Below are 22,661 nucleotides of genomic sequence, written 5' to 3' on the forward strand. Positions count from 1 at the left end.
CTTTAGGACTACTAAACCTCAGGAGTTTCTTTTAACCCATCTGGGTTTAACTTTTAGTCTGCCATAAGATATAAAAGTCTTCGAATAATTTTCTTAAAAAATAAATTATTCATTAGCTTACATATTTTTAGTAACTACTTTTGAGATATCTCACAACTGATCATGATATAAGTGCTTTTTATTTTTAGCATGTATACCAGTTGATAATTTGTTGAATGATTTAAAGGTTACAATAAAACCAGTAAGTTCTGATGACCTAATGAAGATCACTAGCTAACATAACAGTAAATCTAGATTACATTATTAAGTGATTAATATCCTTTGGATGTAGTAAAGCTCAAATATTTGAATGAACAAGCAAATGTTTAATAACATTGCTATATTATTCATTATAATTTTTAAAATTAAAAGTGCTAACAGTAGTTGATGACTTAACCCAGGGTTATATTTTTCTATTTCCTCAAGAAAAAAATGGTAAATAGACTTCATTTGGGATCTCTAAAGCCTCTTGTTTATTTAATCTTATTGTCTATATATAGCCTAAATTTTATAAAGTCTCAGAGATGTCTTATCTGACCATTCCTGTCTAGGTGCAAGGGAAAGGAAGGTGAGAATTTAAACTTACTTTTGAGTAAGCTATATCCACACAAGCAGCACTTTTTCTTCAATGTTAATGTTCTTAATCCAGTCATTTCTCACCACTTCAAGAAACTTTGCTACTCAAAGTGTGGTTCTTGGTGCAGCAACATTAGCATCTCCCGGGAGCTTTCTAGAAGCATGAAATCTTAGACCCCACCCCTACTAAATCAGAATATATTTTAACAAGATCCCCCGGTGATTTTTATGCATATTAAAGTTCAAAGAGGACTGACTAAAAGACTTATTTAATTAAAAATATCCCTGCTCAGCAGAATCCCCAAAGCCAAAGAGGTTGTTTCATTTAATGTTCATTCAAAATGTTGTGACTAAAATAATTTCTCATTCTTCAGATCATATCCCTTTGCTTTAAAAGAAAGATTTGAATTACTCAAATTCCATGGCCTCTTCTTTGTAGGTCTTCATGTTTCTTCTTGGCCCTCACCCATTTCTTATACCTAATAAAACATCCTACGTGTTAATGGAAACAAATTACAACACCATCTCCTTTCATAATCCACCCCAATTAATTGGGCTACAGGGAAATCTCCCTTTGGTCTGAAATTTAATATCAACGCCATTTCACTCTTCTCCAATATTTTCAGAAGTGGTTGGCATAGTCTGTAACATGATTCCAACATATATGCATAAAAATTATTTATTTCCTCTAAATAAGGGAAACCCTGGAATTTTCAGATGCTAATAAACTACATACTAAAGACCATTTGTTGCCAAAAAGCCCAATTTGTTGCAATAGCCCTACCCATAATTTACAGAGGAGAAAGGGGTTCATACAATTGTAATTTTGCCATACTTCAGGTCTCTGCCAGATGGCATATATCATTGTTTCTAGAATACCTCTAATAAATTAATCCTACAATTCCCCTCAATCTCATAGAAAGGAATACTTAGAATACTGAAATATCATACCATACTCTGAAGACTCAGTAATTGGAGGGCACTCTCTATTACTTGGGGAATAAAGAAGATGGGAAAAGAAAAATGGCCACTAAATACCAACAGGACCTGTTAAGAAGTACTGTTAGATTACTATATGATTCTTTCCCAGTAAGAGCTACTTAAATAAAAAGTTACCCAAAACAGGCTATGCTGAAACAGCCAGCACCCCCAATAAAATGTTCCCATATTTGCTGCTGATAACTCTTCTACATACCATTAGCCAAGTATCTGAGGTTCCCACTCCTTACTACTTGTTGGCTTTGCTTCTCCTGATAACATTTGCCTGTGGTGGGTGTCAACAACATATTTAGCAATTTAGAGTACAAAGGTATACTATTATTGTTAGGAAACATTACTGATTCCAGCATAATTTATCATGAATGATAAAGCAATTGGGAGGGGGGATCTTTTTTAACTTTTCTGAACTGCAGGGCTCTACTATTGATTCATTCAATAAATATTTACTGAGCACCTATGTGTGCCAGGCATTTTCTAGACTTGGGAGTACAGTAATTAACAAATAGTTTGTTCTGATGGAGTACCTTTTAGAGTTACTCCAGTCAACATTGGTGGCTATTAACCCTTGCTTGATGGTACTGTACCTCAAATTCACTGAATTACAATCCCTGAAAGTTGAGGTTGAGTTTGGATATTCTTATTTTTAAAACTTTTTACTGGTAAACATTCAGGGTTCAGAACCATTCTTCTTCATTTCTAGATAAGTAGTTCCCCTTCCTTTTACAGTATATTCTTGAAAAACTCATGAAAGCTATGGGGATCCCCCCAAAAAGCACATGCACATATATACGGAAAATCTATATACAGTGGTGGCGGTTCACAGACATCTTGCTTGGTTCTAAGAATTACTGGTCTAGCTGATGTGAGACAGCATTAGAGCCTGATATACAATAGATGCTGCATAAATATTTGTGGAATTAAATTTAGATACAGTAGTCTCCCTTGGTCTGTGGGGAATATGTTCTAAGACTCCGAGTGGATGCCTAAAACTGAATAGTACCAAACCCTACATATGCTATGTTTTTACTTATACATATATACCTATGACAAAGTTTAATTTATAAATTAGACAGTAAAAGATTAATAATAACTAAAATAAAATAGAACAACTGTTACAATATACTGTGTTAAAAGTTATGTGAATTAGTCTCTCTCTCAAAATCTTATTGTACTGTGCTTACCTTTCAACTTATAGGAAGTACTTTATGGTTTCTCTTTGGCATGTATGAATTGCTAACATCACTACTCTTGTGCTTTGAGGACATTATTAGGCAAAATAAGGGTTACTTGAACATAAGCACTGTGATACCGCAACAGTCAATTTGATAATAAGAAGGCTGTGCAGTGAATACTAGACAAAGGGATGATTCACGTCCTGGGTGAGATGGCGCAGGACGATGCTAGATTTCACTACACTACTCAGAATAGTGTGCAAATTAAAACATATGAATTATTTCTGGAACTTTCCATTTACTATTTCTAGAGTACAGTAGATCATGGGTAAGGAAGGGTGGGGTGGGGTAGGGTGCGGTGGGGTGGGGTGGCTACTGCATTTAAAAGAAAGGGGAGAGATGAGCTCCTGACCTAGAAGGGCGCCTTCTCTTTGCACATTAGAGACTACGACAGTACTAGTGTCTTGAGTGCTAATGCTGCTCACACTGGGAGAGGTGCTCCTTGTTTGAAACTCAAAATGCTTTTTCACTATACAAGGTCACAGACAATGGGTAAGTATACATGAAATAATAAACATACTGATAATTCAATTTGGGTACATTACGGATTTAAAAGGTTTTATTGGGCTGATTAGTGAGTGACCATCTTTTTAGAATTGCACCGAGAAAGGTACCTAGAATCTAGACTCTTTTCTAGTCTCAGTCCAAAACAGAATCTTCTTTTAAAAACTCTTAAAGACCACTTTCCTAAGTGGTCTTCTTGCCTGTGAGCTGTTAATATAATCCATCCTGTCCCTGAATTACCTTCCTTAAATATCATCACTGCTAAACAGAAGACTACAGTGAGAGGCCCGAGTCCAAATCCACATTCCACAACTTACTAGTTTTGTGTCTTGGGCAAGTAACTTCACATCTCTTAAGTCTTAGTTTCTCCATTTAAAGCAGAAGATTCCATCCAGTAAAGTACATAATGGTTCCTAGCACATACCTACTCAATAATTACTCAATACATTTTAGCTGCTACCATCCTCAATATCATCATGTCTTCCTCCCTGATCAAAACTTTCTAATGATTCCTCTTGGACAGCTTTCAAAATTTACAAAATAATTATCTCCAGATAAAGCACAATCTCCTCAGTAAACTATTCGAATCCCATCTGGGGTATTGGCTTTAACCTTCCTTTCACAGCTGTTTTCACATCTCACCAAAGGTGCCTATTGTCTAGAACCAGAAAAAGCCTCCATAGGTCCCTAAACATCCTCTGTATTTTATATTTCAGAGTTTTTGCTAACACTGTTGCCTCTGTTTGAGCTGTTCTTTGTCTTTAACCTCTACCTCCTGAAATTTTACTTATCCTTCCTTTAAAATTCAGTTTACACATTCCTCTACCTTACATGAAGCCTTCACTGATCTATCCTGTGTAATATTAATTACTCCATTTACTGAACATACAAGCTTTCAGAAGCCCAATCTGGAGGTAAAACGCAAGTTAAGACATTCCTATTATAATTAACTTTTACTAATATGAATAAAAGGGGACATTAATGTTGACAGTATAAATACAAAATAACATCTATTTGTTTCTTCTCTGACCCAATAAGTAAAACATTAAAGAGCAAAGGAAGCAAGAATCTAGTAAGGAGATATGGGTCAGAAGGGTTGGCACAGATTAGGGGGCAATAAAATCTCTTAGTGGTGTGATTTGTAACCACCTGGAAGATATCCGGATTTTTCTGGTTAATAGCAACCTAGATCGTGTCATATATTTCCCTCCATACTACTATCATTTGTCTTATTACCTTACTCAGTATGCCCACCACTTTTGAAACACATCATTTATTCAGTCAGTAAATATTTATTGAGCCTCTACTTTGTTTGCTATACAATTCTGATTTCAGCTAAAAAAAAAAGCAAAAAAAAACCCCCAAAACTTAACCAACTTGAGAAAATGAAGTTCTTCAGGTAGGCTGCACAAAGCCATAACATTTTGGATTTTCAGCTCTCTACTGACAATAAGAAACCATGAATAAGCCAGACATTCATTATTTCATAGGCACCTATTTGGTCACTGTCATTGTGGTCAATGTGTTTTTGTTTCTTTTATCAAATAATCAGGAAGCTGAACTTTAGAACAAAAATATGTGGTATTGGCAAGGGGTAAATTTAAGAGCAGGTTTTAAATATATTGCAGAGTCATTGCTATCTAACCTATATCTCCTCTACATTACAACATAGCAAAGACAGATAAAAGGTAAGGTGATAAACTATGAATGTTCTCTTTAAGAGAATTTCAACACTGGGACTACATCATCATCATCATCATAATACCCAGCAAGCTAAAGGGTATTCGAATCTAATTTAACTCAACAATTATTTCATGAATGCTTAATATGACCGCCACATCCCAATCCAGGGCAGATAAATGGAATCCCTCTGACACTTACTAATCAAGATGACCAAGTCACTTTTCTGAGCTTTAGTTTTAGTCATCTGTAAAATAAGGATAAAAACACCTCTGAGATAAGTCTAATAGTGCTTGGCTGACTTCTAAACCCCATAAGAACTGATGAGTCCTTCCAGTGTTCTACCACATCACATATGACCTAGGGTTCTGGCACCATGCATACAGCTATCTTTCAAAATGATACTCATTTAAATTAGGCAACTGGAGTAATAATGAAAGAGAGAAACTCAATCTTTCAGTGGTTTCTCATTGTCCTTAACGGTAAAAACCAAAGCCACCAAACCAGGCAGTATGGTATAGTCTGTTCTTATCTCTCCAATTAATCTTGTATCACATTCTCTTATGCTCTCTGTGCTAGCACAACAACCGTCATCAGCCCCTCAAACCTGCCATGTTACCCTCCTGCCACAGGTCCTTTAAACGTCCAATTCGTTTTACCAGTCACGCTCCCCGTTTCTTCCAAACCATGCAAATTCTAGTCATTCTTTAAACTTCTTTCTCAGGGAAGCCTTTTTTGGGACCCTCAGATGAGATTAGGCATTCTTATTATACACTCTAACAGCACCAAGTACCTTTCTTTTATAATACTCTCATTGTTATAATTTACATTTATTTAAGAGAGTACTGTATAATATCTTCCTTACTATCACATAAACTCTAGAAATGTAGGGATCTGTTTTTACTCATTATTATAATCCCAGCATCTGTCATATACATTTTAAGCAAGTGTTTAATTAATGTACATTGAATAAATAAACAAATGATCTTTTACTTCTGGCAGTCCTCCCATTGCTAGCATCTTATAAGTTAGTCTCAGCCTTAAGTTTCTCTGTATTCTTATATATCCAATAGTTGAGGATCTCTGGAAATTTCTATTAGAAGAAACTCCATGGCACATAGAAGAATTATTTTGTAATGCAAATAATCACTACCTAATTACTCTTTTATAAAATATGAGGATTTCTTAAGAACTTGTTTAATTTTGTTGTAAATGAAAGAGCATGGTGAGTAGAAAGAATATACCCAGGATTTGATGCTGGAGACCTTTGCTCAAAGTTGTGTGCCAGTACTTCTAGCAGTGTGACTTTGGGGGAATTCTCTTTAACTTTTCTCAGCCTCAATTTCCTCATCTGAAAAATGGAGCTCTATTTCTTGGACCTGTGTGGATTAAATGAAATGATACATATATAGTGCTCCTAAGTATACTGACTGGCGCACATTAGGCACTTAAAACCATATTCTTTCCCATCTCTTAATATAAATAAATTCTATAAATATGTATATATACATATATATAACAGTTTCCTTCATATAATATCTCCCAGCATATCTGCCACAATTTTTTTTTGTGACATATAAGTCACAAAAGATGCAAATGATTCACCAGCTACCTTAGTACTACTTACTACTGATCACTATGAAATTTTGACACGTATATATTACAGCTATAAAGTCCCAGAACTCTGAACTTTTTTTCTTTTTAAAATTAAGAAATGGGAGAAATAAAGTACTATATGCAAGAGTTCTATCCATTTCTGATTTTAAATCAAGCTTTGCTAAGAACAAAATTCCTTTATCACCAATTCTTAAGAGGGTCATAAAGGGATAGTGAAGGCAGTCAACTCAAGCTTCCATATATTTCAGTTGTAAAACTTGCCACTTCAGAGAATGACACATACAACTTCCAACATCACTCTGCTCAAGCACCTCTAAATTCCTGAGTGATGGTGTCTCTTTTGGGGAATGGGGTGAGGAATGGACTATTCTACCACAAATTGGTAGCTGATAGCGAGCAGGGCTGAGATTACCTCCCTATTCATCTACTTCTGTCCAACTGCTTGGGTAGATTTGCCCCTAAAAGAGTATCACTTCAAGAGTTCTACAAATTAAAGCCACATAGGTGAAATGCTGTTAAAAGTTATGAAGCCAAACAGAGCAACACCACCCCCCCACCAAAAAAAAAAAAGTTTAAAAGACAAATTCTGATTACATTAATGGGTTAGTCATAGCTTGCATTAATATAAAAGATATATCAACAGCATAAAAATTAAATGGCAAAGTTCCTTGCTTGCTCTTCTTAAATAAGAAATATTATTTAAAAATATTAATAAACCTCTGTAAGTTGTTTTATACTTCCTGTTAAAAAGAAAATAGTTGCCTTTTTTTAGACCATAAGAAAATGGATGCTAAAAAGCTTCAGACAATATAAGAAAGTATAAGAAATAAAAAAACAACACTGGTGGAATTTTCCTATCATACATTACAATTTCTAGAACTCTAGTTTAGTTCTACATCAGGGGTTCTTAATCTGGGCAAATTTGCTCCGCTAGGGATATTTAGCAATGTCTGGGGGGCATTTTTGGTTGTCACAAATGGAGGGGCATCTAGTAGATAGAGGCCAGGGACGCTGCAAAACACTCCACAATACACAGGACAATGTCCCCCACAACAAAGAATTCACTTGCCCAAACGTGCCAAAATGGAGAAACCCTGGTGTACGTTACCATCTAACTAGATTTTTCTACTAGCCTATATGTCTCCCTAACTCTTGTCTCATCTCTCCTTCCCAATAGCCCCAGATTAATCTTCATGAAGCAGTGCTTTCATTACAAAATTCTTCTGTTCAAAACTTATAATAGCTATTTATTACAATACATCAAATCTAAACTCCTCAGTCTGGATGTGAAGTCCCCTATAACCCGATTCTACCTGGCTAACAAAACCTTATGTCTTGCTGCTCTCAATTTCCATCCTAGCCAAGGCTATAACATTTTACTATTCTCTTGTTCCTAAGCACCACTCTCAAATTTGGGCTTTTGCTCATGTCACTCCATGCCGAAAACGCTCTCCATCTTCTCTACCAATTCAAACGCTTCCCATCTTCTAAAGCTTTAAGTTCTACTCCTTCAAGAAGCTTTCCCATTTTTCCAGTCTGCAAGGATCTTTTCTGAATTCCTTTAATATTGTCTATGCAACCAAATACATAATGACTTACACCATCTAATTATTCCCGTTAAGCATTCTTATCTTCTCAACAAGACTAGACCACTCAAAAGATTAGAGATTATATCTCCACATTTCTACTGGCTGGTTTCAAATAGCTCCAACTTAATTTGTACAAGATGGAATTGTACTCTTTCAAATGTGTCTACTCCTCTCAAAGGATTCTCCATTTGTTTAATGGCACCATCGAAATGAAATTCAGGCAGCTGTCATTAAACTGCCCTCCCATCCAATCAATTTCCATGACTCATTGGTTCTAACTCTGAAACAGCTCTTGAATTTATCTACCTTTTCCTACTTCACTGCTATCATTTTAGTCTGTTACCTTCATCCCAAGACAGTTTTTACTACGGCCTCCCTCCTTCCATTACATTTCTCATAAAGATCACACCAACCCTCTGCTGAAAATCCTTCAATGATTCCTCACTATCCTTGCAATGAAAACAGCCTTCCATTACTATGCAACTCCAGCCACATCCGCCTTCATTCAGTTCTTCCAATGCCAAGTTCTGCTTAGTCTTAGGGACTCTGTGCATGCTGTTTTCTCTTAATGCTCTTCAAATTACTATTTCCTTCTCAACCTTCAGATCTCAGCTTCAATGTTATTTGCTTAAACAGGTCTTTCCTGACATCCTTTTAAGAGAAAGTTTTAGAATGTCTTTTATACTCTTTTGTGCTTGGCACATCACAGGTGCATAGGATTCTTTCCACTTTGATTTTTTCATTGAGGCTGCTTAACTTTTTGCTGTTTTGCAGTACCTCCTTTGGTGGTCCAACTACAGACCTGACACCTGAGTTTGCTGTCAGGTCCCTCCTATTATTAGGTCTCTTTCCTAATACTCTATTTAAAATATACTTCTTATTACAGTTTGTAATTATCGATTTGTGAATACTTGTCTAGTGCTTTCTCTCAACAGACCATAAGCACAAGGGCTATATTAGGATACCAGTCCATAAAGGAATTAAATTATTGTGTACTTGCAATGACTTCTTCCTCCACCCTCACTTCCCAAAGCTTATTCTCCCAGTTCAGGTACTATGTAGCACTGTCTGCAAGACACTATATTGAAGATACTACCTAAATGTAATCTAATTTCCAAAAGAAACATTCACAAACAAACATATTTCAGCTAACAGGAATATATAAATTTTTGAATGAAGATCAAATAGTCTAATGCCTATTGATTTATCAATTTAGCTATACATATATATTTAAAAAATCACAAAATATATTTAGGAATTTCATTATTTTTCCTACTTTCATTGAACAAAACAATTTTCCTGAAACTGTTCACATGTATCTTTGACATCAACAAGGCCTTTTTATTTATTTTGTGTGTGGGGGGGTATCTAACACAATTTTCTTGAATATACCACCTTTGATTTTAAGTTACCTGAAATATGGTACTCTGAATCCATGTCAGATGCTGTCCCTGTACATCTTATCCCAAGCCAAAAGTATTCCTTCGTGATCTAATGATCTCTAAAACAATATTAGGTATATAGTACCCACTTATCATACTGCTTAATAAGGTGATTTTTACAAGGCTTGTTTACAACTTTATCCAACACTTCTAATTGTGAAGCCCTACCTCTAGGAATAATTGATAAATCTATTAAAATGTCTTTGCTTTTTTTGATCAGTTTCATCAGGTGAACTGTACAAACGTCCGAATCCAAAGTAGCACTTTGGATTGAAGTTACTTAGAAAAGTGTCTTCTTCAGTTATATTAAAAATATTTGACAGAATTTCTGCCTTATAATGGGAGAGATTTTTGTAAAGACTCAAGAGGTACCAAAGTTTTGCCACCCCAAAATTTGTCTTTTAGGATATTGATTTTAAGCTGGTTACTAAGAAATAAAAGACTCAGAACCTTTTGATTCTCCCCATTTACCTGCCTAAAGGAATTTAGTTAGATAGAAAAAGGAGGGGAGCATCACCTTAACATCACAATAAAAACTAAATGTGGCAAAAAGTGAGAAACTTATCAAAGCCTGTTTGTTGAGCTTCCTTCTGTGTCCCATTGTTTCTGGATGGCCCAGCAAGAATCTGTTTACCACATTTGCTCTAACTTGTCTACCTGTGAATTGCCTGCCTACTTTTCCTTTGAAATCCCAGATGCCTGCCCCGCTTCACCTTTGTCCAAAATGGCATATAAAAAAACCCTCAATTGCCCTATGTGTCTTCAGGTCTCATTTTTATGGCACCCCCTCATGTACATCCATAATAAATTTTGGATGTTTTCTTCTGTTAATCTGTCTTGGGTTACTCTGATTATTAGCCCAGCTAGAAGAACTTAGAAAGTGGGGAGAAAGTTAGTTTTTTGCACTCCCAAAGACAACAAAATGAGAAATAATTTAGAGAAGGAGCTTACATTTAGGCTTACATGGTATATCAGACTGACTATGCCATGTTAAAACTTGAAAGGAAAAAAAAAGCAGAAAACAGTTATTCTCATTTTTTCTCTCAACTTTTTCCTATGCCTAGCAATGCCATGAACCTTGAGGTATCCCAAGATAGGAAACAATTTTCTAACTTACTCTCATTCCTTTGCATACACAATCACCCACACCATTTATGTTTTTTAAAGAAACATAGATAGCATCTTATTTATCTGTCTTATTTTTATTCTCCTTCTTACTAATTTCTTCCCAGTATAGCTAAAGTTGCTTGTTCCTGCCAATGCTCCAGACCCCTTCTTGAATGGCTTCTTCTAATACTATAAATCGCAACCAAAATTTTCACCTATCCATATCCTAATACTTCTTGCCATCATCCCCAAATCTAATGGACAAAGGTTGTGTGCAAAAAACTCAAGCAAACCAAATTCAACTTCTAAGCCTTGAAAATACTTAAGTGCATCATTACTGACAAGAGTATTTTAAGGAAAAAGAGGAATTCTGAGGGGTACTACATATTTTTCTTCTCCATGCTTTTATACAAGTTGAAATTATTATTAAATACTGGTTATAGGCTAGCAATACAACTAGTTTATCGATAATTTTAGAAGGCTTTTGGGGCCAGAGAAGGCAAATGTATCAATTATTAAGACAAAATTACAAGAATATGAAACAGAAATTAAATAACTTGAGTGATCTACTTACCGTTTAAGGTACAGATAGCAACTTTTAATTTCATGTTAGGCCTCGAAAAAAAAAATCTTAAAAGGTACTCTTTACTAGTAAGAGGAATTTGAATTTAATACCTTTGGAAGCACTGGTACAACCTACAAACAGGTAAATTTCCTAAGATGGACTCCCACATTATACTAATTCAAACAATAATAGCTGCTATATGTAAAGAGTTGCAGAAGAAGCCAACTAGCAGAAATTGGTATTTTATCCTGTGAAGAAAAATTAAGGAAAACTAGAAGTGGTGATGTATTAAAATATTTACTGTATGCTATCACAGGCCTATTAAGGGTAATATGAATTAATTTCTAAAATCGTTGCTAACTTCGAAATAAAGAAAGTCCATGACTTGATGACAGTGGTTGATAGAGGTCAACTCTCCTAATCAAGTCAAAAAATCAAATGGTGGGTTGAAAGTCTTCCAGACCTGGTCCCTCACCAAGGGACAAAAGATTCAGTTCCTTCAGATGGCAGGGGGAAAATGACTTGGCAACGCATCCACTAAGGTTTCCTCCATGCCAAAAGAGCACTGTGCGTCAAAGCATACCTTGTTGTGGTAGCGACAGTGAAATGGATGGAAAAACCATTATTAGTCTTTCGTTTCCTGAACGCCTTATAAACATGCACTGAAACACTCTTGATTCCCATCAGAGGCCATGGAAAAATCCCAGATTTGCCGTGTCCACCCTTCCCCTTCTATAGGTGCTTGCCCCTCAGCAGTGGGCCTTGGAGTTCTCTTCTTAGATCATTGTTCAGTGAGAAATTCAATGAGTGAGAAAGCAACGTGGGCTAGTAAGTCTGTTACCAAAATAGAAATTAGTATTAAAAATACCGATCCCTCTACCCTCTCAAATAAAACAAAAACAACCCCCTCCCCCCACGCAAACTTGCCCCACCATTATGAGGATCGTACAGCTCTGATCAACTGTGATTCCCAATCATCCTTTAGGTAACAGAGCACCTGGGGCGAGTTTTCGCAACCCCCCTCTCTATCTCTCACCCCGGCCAGGGCCAGGCCCCTAGACTGACAGGAGGGGCTAGCCGGACGTCGGCTCGGAGTGGAAGAGAGGTATTATCGCCCAATGCCGCTCACACTAGGGGCAGAAGTAACATAGGACCAGAGGTAACACGGCTTAGGTTGTGGGTAAGGCCTCAGAACTGACGAGAAGACAGGCAGGACCCGGCATAAGGGGAGGCGGGAGAAGGAGCCGGGCCTAGGCCGCACCAGGCCGCGGGGTGGCCATACGCGGCTTCCCGACTGGGGCTGCGAGCCAAGCCACAGGGAAGGACGTTATCATTACCTGGACGGGTTCCTGCAGCACCGTCATCCTTGAGGCTCAAGCCCACTTTCTGCAGTGCCTCAGGCCCCCCCCGTAGCGGCTACGGCCCGGCCAGCCCCGGCTCATTTAAACTCACCAGCGACCGTTACCGGGGGATGGGGGCGGCCGAGCGACTGCCGAGCACCTCCGAGCGGGACACGGAAATACCCGAAGTGGAGAGGTCCGCGCGGAAGACAGACGGAAAAGACCGAAGGAGGCCGGAAATACACGAGGTGAATCGGCGGAGGAGGAGACCGTTGCCGGAATTTGTCGAGGATTGCCGGGGACTACCGAGTCTGACCCAGCGCGCATGTTCCTCTTCTCGGCCACGCCTTTACTCACGTACGCCACGCCCAATTGCCACTCTTGGCTGAGCCACGCCCAATCGGCAACTAGCAAGCTGGGCGTGCGTTGCCGGAGCGGGCGGGGATCGTTACGTGGCCCGGCTGCCGTCTCTATTCGCCACTCAACCTTTCTGGATTGATTGGTGCGTGGTAGAAGCAAAGGGTAAAACTCGAGAGTTTCGGGCTGACTGTAATTAATCAGGAAATATTTGTCTATTGAGTTTAAGTCATTCATCCATTCTAGTAATACCTGTTCATGGCTCAGAGAGAAACAGGAAATTTAAAAGATTGTCATCCTCCAAAATTTTAGTATGGCACCTGTCCTCAAGGAGATTAGAGTCTGTTTAAGGGTAAAACAACGTAACGAAGTGCTGCTACATTATGTGGTGCTCATTTTAAGTGATGTAAAATTTCAGAGAGGGAAATTAGTTGGGATTAAGATGAGAAACTTTTCACGGAAGAAAAAAGGGGGACATTGGGCTTCGAAGGATGGTTGGAATGAGAAGAAAGGAGAGTGTAAGTGAAGGGAAACAGAAATGAGATCAGTCTGGTAAGAGTTAAGGCATTAACTGGAAATATTAGGTAATCAGACCATGGAAAATCTCGGAAGGCAGGCAGAAATTTTTATTCTTGATAGGAGAGGCATTCTGGTGTGTTGAAAAGAGTGTGGGATTGGAAAGCCGGAGGATTGCTTTTGAATTTAATCTCCAGCACGAACTAGTTTTAGGTCCTTAGGCAAGTTACAGCCTCTCTGAACTAACTTTATTTAGTCTGGAAAAAAAAAATGATCAAGAGAATCAAATACATTAATGTACAAGGCTCTAACAGACGTAGTAGGTTCTCTCAAATTTCCTTTCTGTTCCCTCCTCCCAAAAGTGTGTGAACCAGAGAACTGGTAAAACTTTGTTTTTCAGTAGATGAGGAAAACAGTTTTTGAAGGTTAATTTTCTAGTCATAATATCTCAAGGCTAGATGTGGTAGTCATGGTATATGCCACGGCTTGGAAATTTCCCTTTCTGATTTTCATATTTTATACGAATGAAAGCAAGTTAGAATGGGTCACTCTCTTCCTTTGGGTGCTATTGGAGGGAGTTTTTAGTTTTTTGTTTTTAATAAACACCAATTGACAGCTATATCCTCCACGAGCCATCTGCAGTCACTGCTTATGTAATTGTAGCCCCATAAAGGATAGGTGCAAAGATGATTTTCTGCTGCCCTGTGCCCTGTTCTTTTAGCAGGGTTATACTGGATGAATTAGAATGGGAATAGTCTTCTACACTGTCCAGTACGGTAGCCAGTAGCTATTTAGAGTTTAGTTAAAATCAAGTGAAATTAAAAATAAAGTTCTTCAGATGCCTTAGCCACATTCCAAGAACTTAATAGACGTGTGGCTAGTGACTCCCATATATTGGATAGCACAGATATAAAATATTACATCATTGGTCTGACTGAGACTGAAAGTTCCAAGATTCAAGAACTCACATATTTGGAACCTGGTGCTGGCTGCAACCTTGGTCTCTCATCGGTCAGTAGTCTAGCCCTAGCTTCTTGACTTGGTGGCTGGCAACCAAGAGGGTGAAAATGGAAGCTGTGGGACTCCTTAAGGCATAGGCTTGTAAGTCAAACCTCATCACTTCTTTTTGGTTAAGACACAGAGCCAGCCAGCATTCAGCTAGGGGTGACATAGACTCCACCTCTTGTGAGGAATGACTGAATGACGCCACAAAAGGCATATGTGATGGGAGAATTTGACAGTTGGGCTGTCTTTGTAAATCTACCAGTTTAAGATGAGAGAATCTGGTAGTAGAAATGGGAAAGGAGGGATAAGATATTACTCTTAAAATTTGATACATTTAACTGAATACAACACTTCAGATTTATTCTAAATAATTCAGAATGCAGTAGGGTTATTGTTTTTATTGTCTGGACAATCCTATTAAAGTAGACCAAAGTTGTATTTGCATTTTTTGGCAGTCACATGACACTTTGTTCATGCTAAGTTTGTGTTCATTTGGCGAACATAGCTCTTTTCCGCACAACGTGCTGCCAACCCTAGTCTTGTACTTGCGCGATGGATTCTCATAAACGTAAATGTAGGAACTTAAAACACAGGATACATGAAGATGATATTTGTGTGTGTGTGCAAATGTGTATCTAGAGTCAGCATTTAAAGAATCTGTGACGCTTGGCACTCTGGCTCTTCAGCTTAGAATTTGCCTGAAGCTTTTTTTTGTCCCCTAAAAAGAGGCATCTCTTTTTTCACTGTTGTTCACTGGGCTAATACATCTGTGGTGGTTTTCTACTCATCCAGAGCAAGGCCATATTGTTTGAAGTTGTTCTTTGATAGGATCTTTTAGAGGATTTTTACTTCTTCCTCTGTTCCTGATTGACCTGCTTAAACTCACCATCCAGCAAGCATATATGTTAACTGGTGAGTGGAGTTGGGTAACAATAAGCCTTCCAAATATAGTAAATTATCTCTTTCCTTTAACCTGCCTCTTGGTCTGTTTCATGTTCAATCAGAATTGGGAGCCAGCATTTAGGAAACTATTCAAGAAGCTAGACAGGGTATCTTTGGCAAGGTGCAGGTACCACAGAAGCATAGCCCAGAGTAAGCTTACTCTTCTTCTGATTCCTTTAGTCCTCCTTATCTGTACCCTTCTTTTGTCCCTGTTTCGTTTTACTTTTTATCCTCCTTGTATAACCTGACTTTGAAGCTCTTCCCCCTGCTCCCACTTTTGCTCTTTTTGTTAAAGTTATCCCTTTACTTTGGCATCTCTGATAACACAGTCTCCTGGTTCTCCTTCTACTGCTCTGTTCCTTATCACTTTTCCTTTGCAGGTTCTCTAATGTTAGATAGCTTCAGGGATCTGTTCTAGGCCTTCATCTCACCCCACATGTTCTTACTGGGCAAATCTGTTCATTCTTATAATTTTCATCTGAAATTATTTCAAAATCTGTATCTCCTGCCAGACTGCATTTTGGAACTCCAGACCCAAATGCCTAGTTGTCAACTGGAAGTCTCTATCTGGATATCTCACAGGTACTTTGATCTGAATGAAACTCCCATTCCTCATACTTGAAATATTTCTTATCCCAGTTCAAGGCATCACCATCTTCTCCACTGCCCAAACCTGCGACCACTCTCTTTAACCCTAACATCTGGTCACAAAGCGCTACTAATTTTACAAAGTGCTACTAATTTTACCTCCTAAATATACTTTCATGTCTCATCCTGCCTCTAGGTTTACCTACCTCCAAAAACAAGTCTGATCATGTCAGGACTCCCCTTCCTAACCTCCAATGGGAAATTCCCAACTCAGGATGTCCCATTGTTCTGAGGATATAGTGCAAACCCTTTAACATGTCTTACAAGACCCTCCATGATATTACATACTTAATGTCTGTATCCCTTCAAAATTCATATGTTGAAACTCTAACCCCCATCATGGCTGTATTTGTATATGGGAAACAAGGAAGGAAACAAGGCTAATGAGGTCATAAGGGTAGGGCCCTGATCTAACAGGATTAATGTTCTCATTAGAAGAGACACCAGAGAGTTGGCTTCTCTTTCTCTACCACCCTCCCCTGTGCATATACTTTGAGGAAAGGTCATATGAGGACACAGTGAGAAGGTGGCCATCTATCTGCAAGCCAGGAAGAGGGCTCTCCCCAGAGACCAAATTTGCTAGCACTTTGATCATGGACTTCTAGCCTCCAAAACTGTGAGAAAATAAATTTCTATTGTTTTAAGCTGCCCAGTCTATGGTGTTTTGTTATAGCATCTTGAGCAGACTAATATAGTTGATTATTCTATTTATATTTCATCACCTTTAGGAAAGGCCGAATCATTGTTCTTATTGCTCTTTGAAAAGCATTACATTTAGTAGATGCTTAAAAAATATTGACTGAGTGATTAAAGTGGAAGCTTTTATACATAGTACTTCTTCCTAAAATACTTTCCCTTTACTCTTTAACTAGATGAGTTCTACTCATCCTTCAGGACTCAGCCTTAATATCATGTCCTCAGAATACCCCTGTCCTACCTAATCTAAATGATTAGCTCTACCCTATGATTCTCTCTTACAACACCTTTGCTCTTTTCCTTCATAGTATGTATGGTAGTTTTAATTATATATTTTTAAATATAAGTTCCACAAAAGCAGTGTCTTTGACTTACCACGATGTCCTCATCACCTAGCAGAGTGCCCTGCACAAATATAAACAATATTAAAATATTATATCTAATGATTAAATGACTTGACCACTTGATTTTATCTCTTATTGGTCATAACCTGATGTTTTTTTGATTCTTCCTTTCTGGACCTGGAGAACATGCTGGTCTTGAAAATAAATCTTTAAGGGATTTAAAGTCAAGGCAGTGTCTGAAGTAGTGAAGCTCATCAGAAAATGCATCTTGGCTGAGGTGAGTTCTGAGGTCTGCTACATGGCCTATGGCTAGGACGGGTAGGCAGACTTCCAAAGCACAGGGAAAAAGATAAACTATAAGCAAATTAGCTTGCCTGGAGAAAAGGCTGTATAAGCTTGGTTGAAATGGTGGTGTTGGAGACAGTTGATAAGCTTTGGGTTCTAGGCTGATGACTTTAGATTTGATAAAATAGACCTAGGGAGCTGATAGTGGTGATTTAGCTAGGGAGTGACCTCATGAGAATGGAATTTGAGAAAGATTATGCTGACAGCTGAGGATTATGTGAAATGGAGGTGAGAGCAGGGGCTGGGAATGCAGCAGAGCCTACTAGGGAGTCTAGGCAGCTCTAAATTTCCATTACTCTAGGATCCTAGATGGTTGAATCTGAAAAAAGATGGACATCGAAAATAGTTCTGAGTTATTGATTTACAGTGAGAAATATTTTTATCCAATTCTTTTGCCTTAGGGCATTTGAATTCTAACTAGAAAGTTGCTTGGTGAGTGTACAAACAACAAAAAGAGTCAATTGAATGATATTACTGGCTGTTATCTCTTTTTTCTCAAAAGGGACATATATGCCTGACTACTAGATAAAAAACATCTGTATCATCTAGGGAGGATATTAACCAAATAATAGATTTCTCCTTCTTCTAGGTAGACTTTCATTTTTCTCTGATTGCATAGCAATGGATTAAACACAGACTTGATTATATTCTAGTCTCGAGAATACACTACAGTTGGCTTTAATAGGCTTTGTTGTTGTTGTTTCTTTTGTGTGTCACATATATATGATTTAGGAACTAGGTGATAAGATGGGTTTAAGATATACTGAGTTTGAAGTGCCTCAGGTGAGAAATGTCCAAATGTCAATTGAAAATGTGAAGTTTGAACAGTTTAGAAAAGAAATTGGGTCTGGAGATAAAGATTTTTCAGGTAGAACTAAATGCATTCTTTTTAGTTATATAATATTTTGTAATACCTTTATGAGAGTATTTATCATTACAGAAAAACTATTTATGTATCTCCATCCTCCATACCAGACAGTGAGCTCCTTGGAACGGCCTCTTATTCACTTTAATAACAGTACCCACAGATTGTAAGTGCTCAATTAGTTGAATAAATGAGTGAGAGTAATTTGAATAGAAGAGAGGAGGGTCAGTGGCAGAACTCCGGTGTCGTAGGAACAGCAGAGAAGGCCACACTATCTAGTCACAGAGAAGTCACTGGGGAAGCACTAGAGAGGAAGTCAGAATTCAAGAAGTAAAACAAGTTGGTGGAAAGGGAAACCAAGAAAAGAGAATCATCTTTGGTGTTAAAGGCACGCCCTAAATGCCGAGTAAAAGTTCCTGCTAAGGGTTTGAGTTTCTTTACTGAGAGTCGTCCATGCTGAGGGTGCCAGGCCAGCTCTTTCAGTGATGCCTTTTTGCTTCCATGCTCGCTTGGGGTTCCAGCCTCTCCCCGAGGGAACCCCTATCAGCTCTACCAGCTCCGATTGTCACCTTAGAGGAGAATCCTGGGTTTTAGTCCCAGGTCTGCCATGACTCCCAGTGTGACCTTGGGCAATCACCTCCTTTTCTCTAGGACTCCAAAGTCCCTTGCAGCTGTCAGGATGTCTGAGGGAATGCAGTTTGGATGACCGATGAGGATTCTGACTTGTTCTCTGCTGCTTTTCAACTATGAATCTCTTTGCTAAACACCAGCTGTCCTGCCCTCCACTTTAGATGCTCAGGCGGAACTGCAACCCACCTGTTGTTGGGCTCCTCCCAGTGTCTTCCTCCCACGGTTCGGTTTACAGATGTGTCACTAGGTGGCACTGCCTTGGTCGCAGCACAGAAATTAACTTCATTTTGGCTGACTGTTGAGTGATTAGGCCAAACATATGTAGCACTCTCCACCTGTGCTAACCAGGAGCGGAAATGAAGTCTGAAGGGGTGATTTAAAATGCTCTAAGAGCCAATGATACCATGGTTCTTGAAATGTCGACTTTAGACATAGTTCTACTCCTTTTCTGCCTTTTCATTTGGTGCTCTGGGCCTGAAGGGTCACTGAGACTTCAGGTATTCATTGCTTTTTTTCTCCTTCTTAGGTGGCAAAAAAATCATAGATACAGAGGATCAGGTTAATCATGCTCCTTGATGTATAGCCTTCTTTCACTAATGGTCCATGCAAGGCCTCTCTTGTTTAATTATTTATTCATTCCCTTTGATCTCATTGCTCCATCTCATCCAAATTCCGCTCATGTTGGGCAACCATCAGGTATTTTTAATGTGTATGTTTTTGTTTGTAAGTGTTCTTGAATAATGGGTAATGCTTCTAATATACATGTAAAATTTTTTAATAATGTTTTCTTTCACTCATTTTATCCAAAAGTTATCATTTCAACATGTAATCAATATAAAACTTACTCATGAGATGTATTACTTCTTTTTTGTCTTCAAAATCCACTGTGTTTTACTTTTACAGCATATCTCAATTTGGATGCTGAATGTTCATCAGGTATACTTGATCTGTATTTAGATTTTACAAAATTCACAGTTGAAAAAAAGTAGATTCACATACCTAAGTTGTTCCAAGTATGCTTTAAAATTTTTGAATAGCTCAATAAAGTGCCTCCAAAATCATTTTCCTTTCATATTCGCATCTAAACTGACTAAATTGTTTCATCTGTCTAGTAGAATTGATTTTACTTAGAAGTAAAAGCATATCAATTTCAAAACTACGTCCAAGTTAAATAAATTCACTAATTCTTGTGTCAACTCAGTGTTACTAACATGAAATTCAGGGAGATATTAAATAAATGGAAAAACAACTCTAAATTTATTAATACGCAACAAAACATTTAAACTTTCTTGTCATTTTTGCAGCCAGTTGAAGTAATGCTGTTGATTACAATTAAAATCTTCTGCATATTTTTATTAGAAAATATGCATTGATTTGCATCTCGAGAGGTTTCAATTTTAGCATACCTTCTTGTGTCTGTCTTGTTAAGTCGCAAATAAGCATTTTCTTGCCGATGAACTTCAATTTCAGCCTTAGGGAGGCACCTCTTAGATTGCAGCTCACCTGCCCTGGGAATTTAGGGGATGAGAGGGAAACAACTGTTCAAGTTTGGTTGCCCACTACCTGTTTTTATCTGCTTTTCACCAACACGGAGCATCTTCAGTGCCCTGAAGTAACCCTTACCCGCACCTGGATCACAGGTCTGAGTCACACAGGTGACGGGGCATCACTGTTCTAAGACAGCGGTGCAAGAAAAGAGAGATGAGAATCCCAGAGCCCCTCTTCTTTTTTGTCACCCCACAGCCATGCCTGGTCACCTCCTGCCCGAAACCAAACCCGCCCCTCGACCACACACATACACCAGTTCAGAACAGGGCCCCCCCTTTACCTAAGAGGTTTCTCACAGTTTTCTTCATATGTTGGTATTTTCTTTTTATAATTCTTCCACGGTTGATCTTGGCAGAGGGAGCAGCAGTCACACTGATTCAATTAGGACTCAAGTTTAAGGCTTTTGAGCACTCGCTCTGTGCTAGACACTGTTCTAAGCACGTCACCCACAGTAACTCGTTTAATCTTCACAACCGCCCAATGAGGTAGTATCAGCAGCCCCATTTTACACATGGGAAAACTGAGCGAGAAAGAAGTTAACTAGCTTGCCTAATGAGCTAACGGAGTCGGGACTCTAACCTAGGCAGGTGGCTCCTGTGTGGGCCCTGCGAGCCCGTGCCTTGCAGCACAGCCCGATTTACCCAGTGCCCTCTATGGACAGATTAGTGTGTGTTGGTCAGGGCGTTGCCCCGTGGTGTCTAGCTTATGAGACACTGGCCAGAAGAGAGGAGGGAGGGTGACAAGGACAAGGCATAACCGGCCAGGCCCACTGTCAGCAGCATTTGATCCCAGGCAGAAGACTCTACCGGCCACCTCTCAGGGCAGGACACAGGCTCTGCGTGGTTAGAGGAGAAGGAAGGAGGATGGGCGAGCGTGCGGAAGCCCAGCCCAGATGAGAGCTGACGTCATTTCTCCTCTGTGAGTTTGCCTTCGAATTTGATGTGTGGTATAAACTGGTTGGTGTAAAATTCTGGCCTTCGTTTTCCTTGCACTAAGTTTGAAGTCCTTCCCACGGGAACATTTGAGTGGGCCGGAGCCAACCCTGGCTCCAGAACCACAAGATGCCTCCCGGGCAGTTGCAAGGCTGCCAATACCTGCTGCTATACTGGCTTCTTCACACTTGTGCCTCTTTCTTTCTCTCTTCCTTGCCTTTGCTCTGGTTGGTCAACACGTATTGGGGGGTAAGAACTGGTCATAGGCTCTGGGAAGGATACTCTAGGTGTTTAAGATTTGAAGATGAAAGTCAGAGACCAGGAAGCAGAATGAGGACCGTGAGAAAGTGAAACCGCTCACTCCAGCTACTGGGCTCTTACAGACTATGAGCATCCTGAGTTTGAGTCATGACAAGGTTAGTGTTGGGTGTCTTGGTTCTTGGCACAGGGCTCTTTCCCAGAAAGAGCCGTTCTCCTCTAGTGACTTCTGAAGTGCCAGACACCTTTTTAGCTGGAGCTGCTTAAAGAGAACTAGAACCTGATTCGAGGGGCATCGCCTCCACCACTGGGGTGAGGCAGGGGCGCTAAGGTTTCAGGCTGGCAGACTCATCTGCTTGTTGCTGACAGTGGGCTGCCTGTCTCCAAGGACTTGCTACATTGCTTTCTGAGCCACAGATATTTCACACAATGGATACCCAGCTGCAGCCCTTCCCCCTACCCATTCCTTTCCACCTCTGCCTCATCCCTAAACCTACACCTTACGCTCTCGTTAGCATTTTTGCCCCTCCCTCATGTGGGCCCCTCTCCTGGATTTTTTTTCTGGGAAATCTGAGAACCCTGAGGATATCTCTAGCTTCATTTGCCTGGGGAAGTAAAGAGAAATGAACGGCTATGAAGGTTTTCTATGTGCCAGAGATGGTTTGTGGTGCCTTACTGACATTATTTCATACAAATCTCACAACGTGAGAATGAAATGTGTACTGTTGAGGGTCCTGAGGGGACTGGGCCCCAGATTAGGACATGATGGCATAGCAGGATTCAGACCTATGCTTGTCTGCCTCTAAAGCCCACACCCTTTCTGTGTTTCCGAAGCCCCCGGAGCCCCATTCAGCCTTCCTGGCTGTGTGTGTGTGTGTGTGTGTG

At 39.2% G+C, this 22,661-nt stretch overlaps 2 protein-coding genes across 8 annotated transcripts in view; one reads left to right on the forward strand and one right to left on the reverse strand.

Annotated features, from left to right (window-relative positions):
• Window positions 1-12,863, reverse strand: part of CDC27 (cell division cycle 27) — a 59,795-nt gene extending 46,932 nt beyond the window's left edge. For 3 of the 6 annotated variants that reach the window (XM_039846833.1, XM_039846834.1, XM_039846832.1), the window contains exon 1: window positions 12,688-12,862. In XM_039846833.1, the coding sequence (XP_039702767.1) occupies window positions 12,688-12,714 (27 nt within the window). In that variant the 5' untranslated portion in view covers window positions 12,715-12,862. Of the gene's footprint in view, window positions 1-12,687 lie in introns of all 6 variants that reach the window. The other 3 variants (XM_039846830.1, XM_039846835.1, XM_039846836.1) reach the window with 3 other exon arrangements.
• A 193-nt stretch (window positions 12,864-13,056) lies between these two features.
• Window positions 13,057-22,661, forward strand: part of MYL4 (myosin light chain 4) — a 23,372-nt gene continuing 13,767 nt past the window's right edge. Inside the window, exons 1-3 of one of the 2 annotated variants that reach the window (XM_039846840.1) lie at window positions 13,081-13,192; window positions 14,180-16,092; window positions 17,382-17,475. The gene's annotated coding sequence lies outside the window, so the exon portion shown is untranslated. Of the gene's footprint in view, window positions 13,193-14,179; window positions 16,093-17,381; window positions 17,476-22,661 lie in introns of both variants that reach the window. The other variant, XM_039846841.1, reaches the window with a different exon arrangement.

Source organism: Pteropus medius, unplaced genomic scaffold (assembly GCF_902729225.1).
Source record: "Pteropus medius unplaced genomic scaffold, Ma_sr-lr_union100, whole genome shotgun sequence".
NCBI classification, from domain to species: domain Eukaryota; kingdom Metazoa; phylum Chordata; class Mammalia; order Chiroptera; family Pteropodidae; genus Pteropus; species Pteropus medius.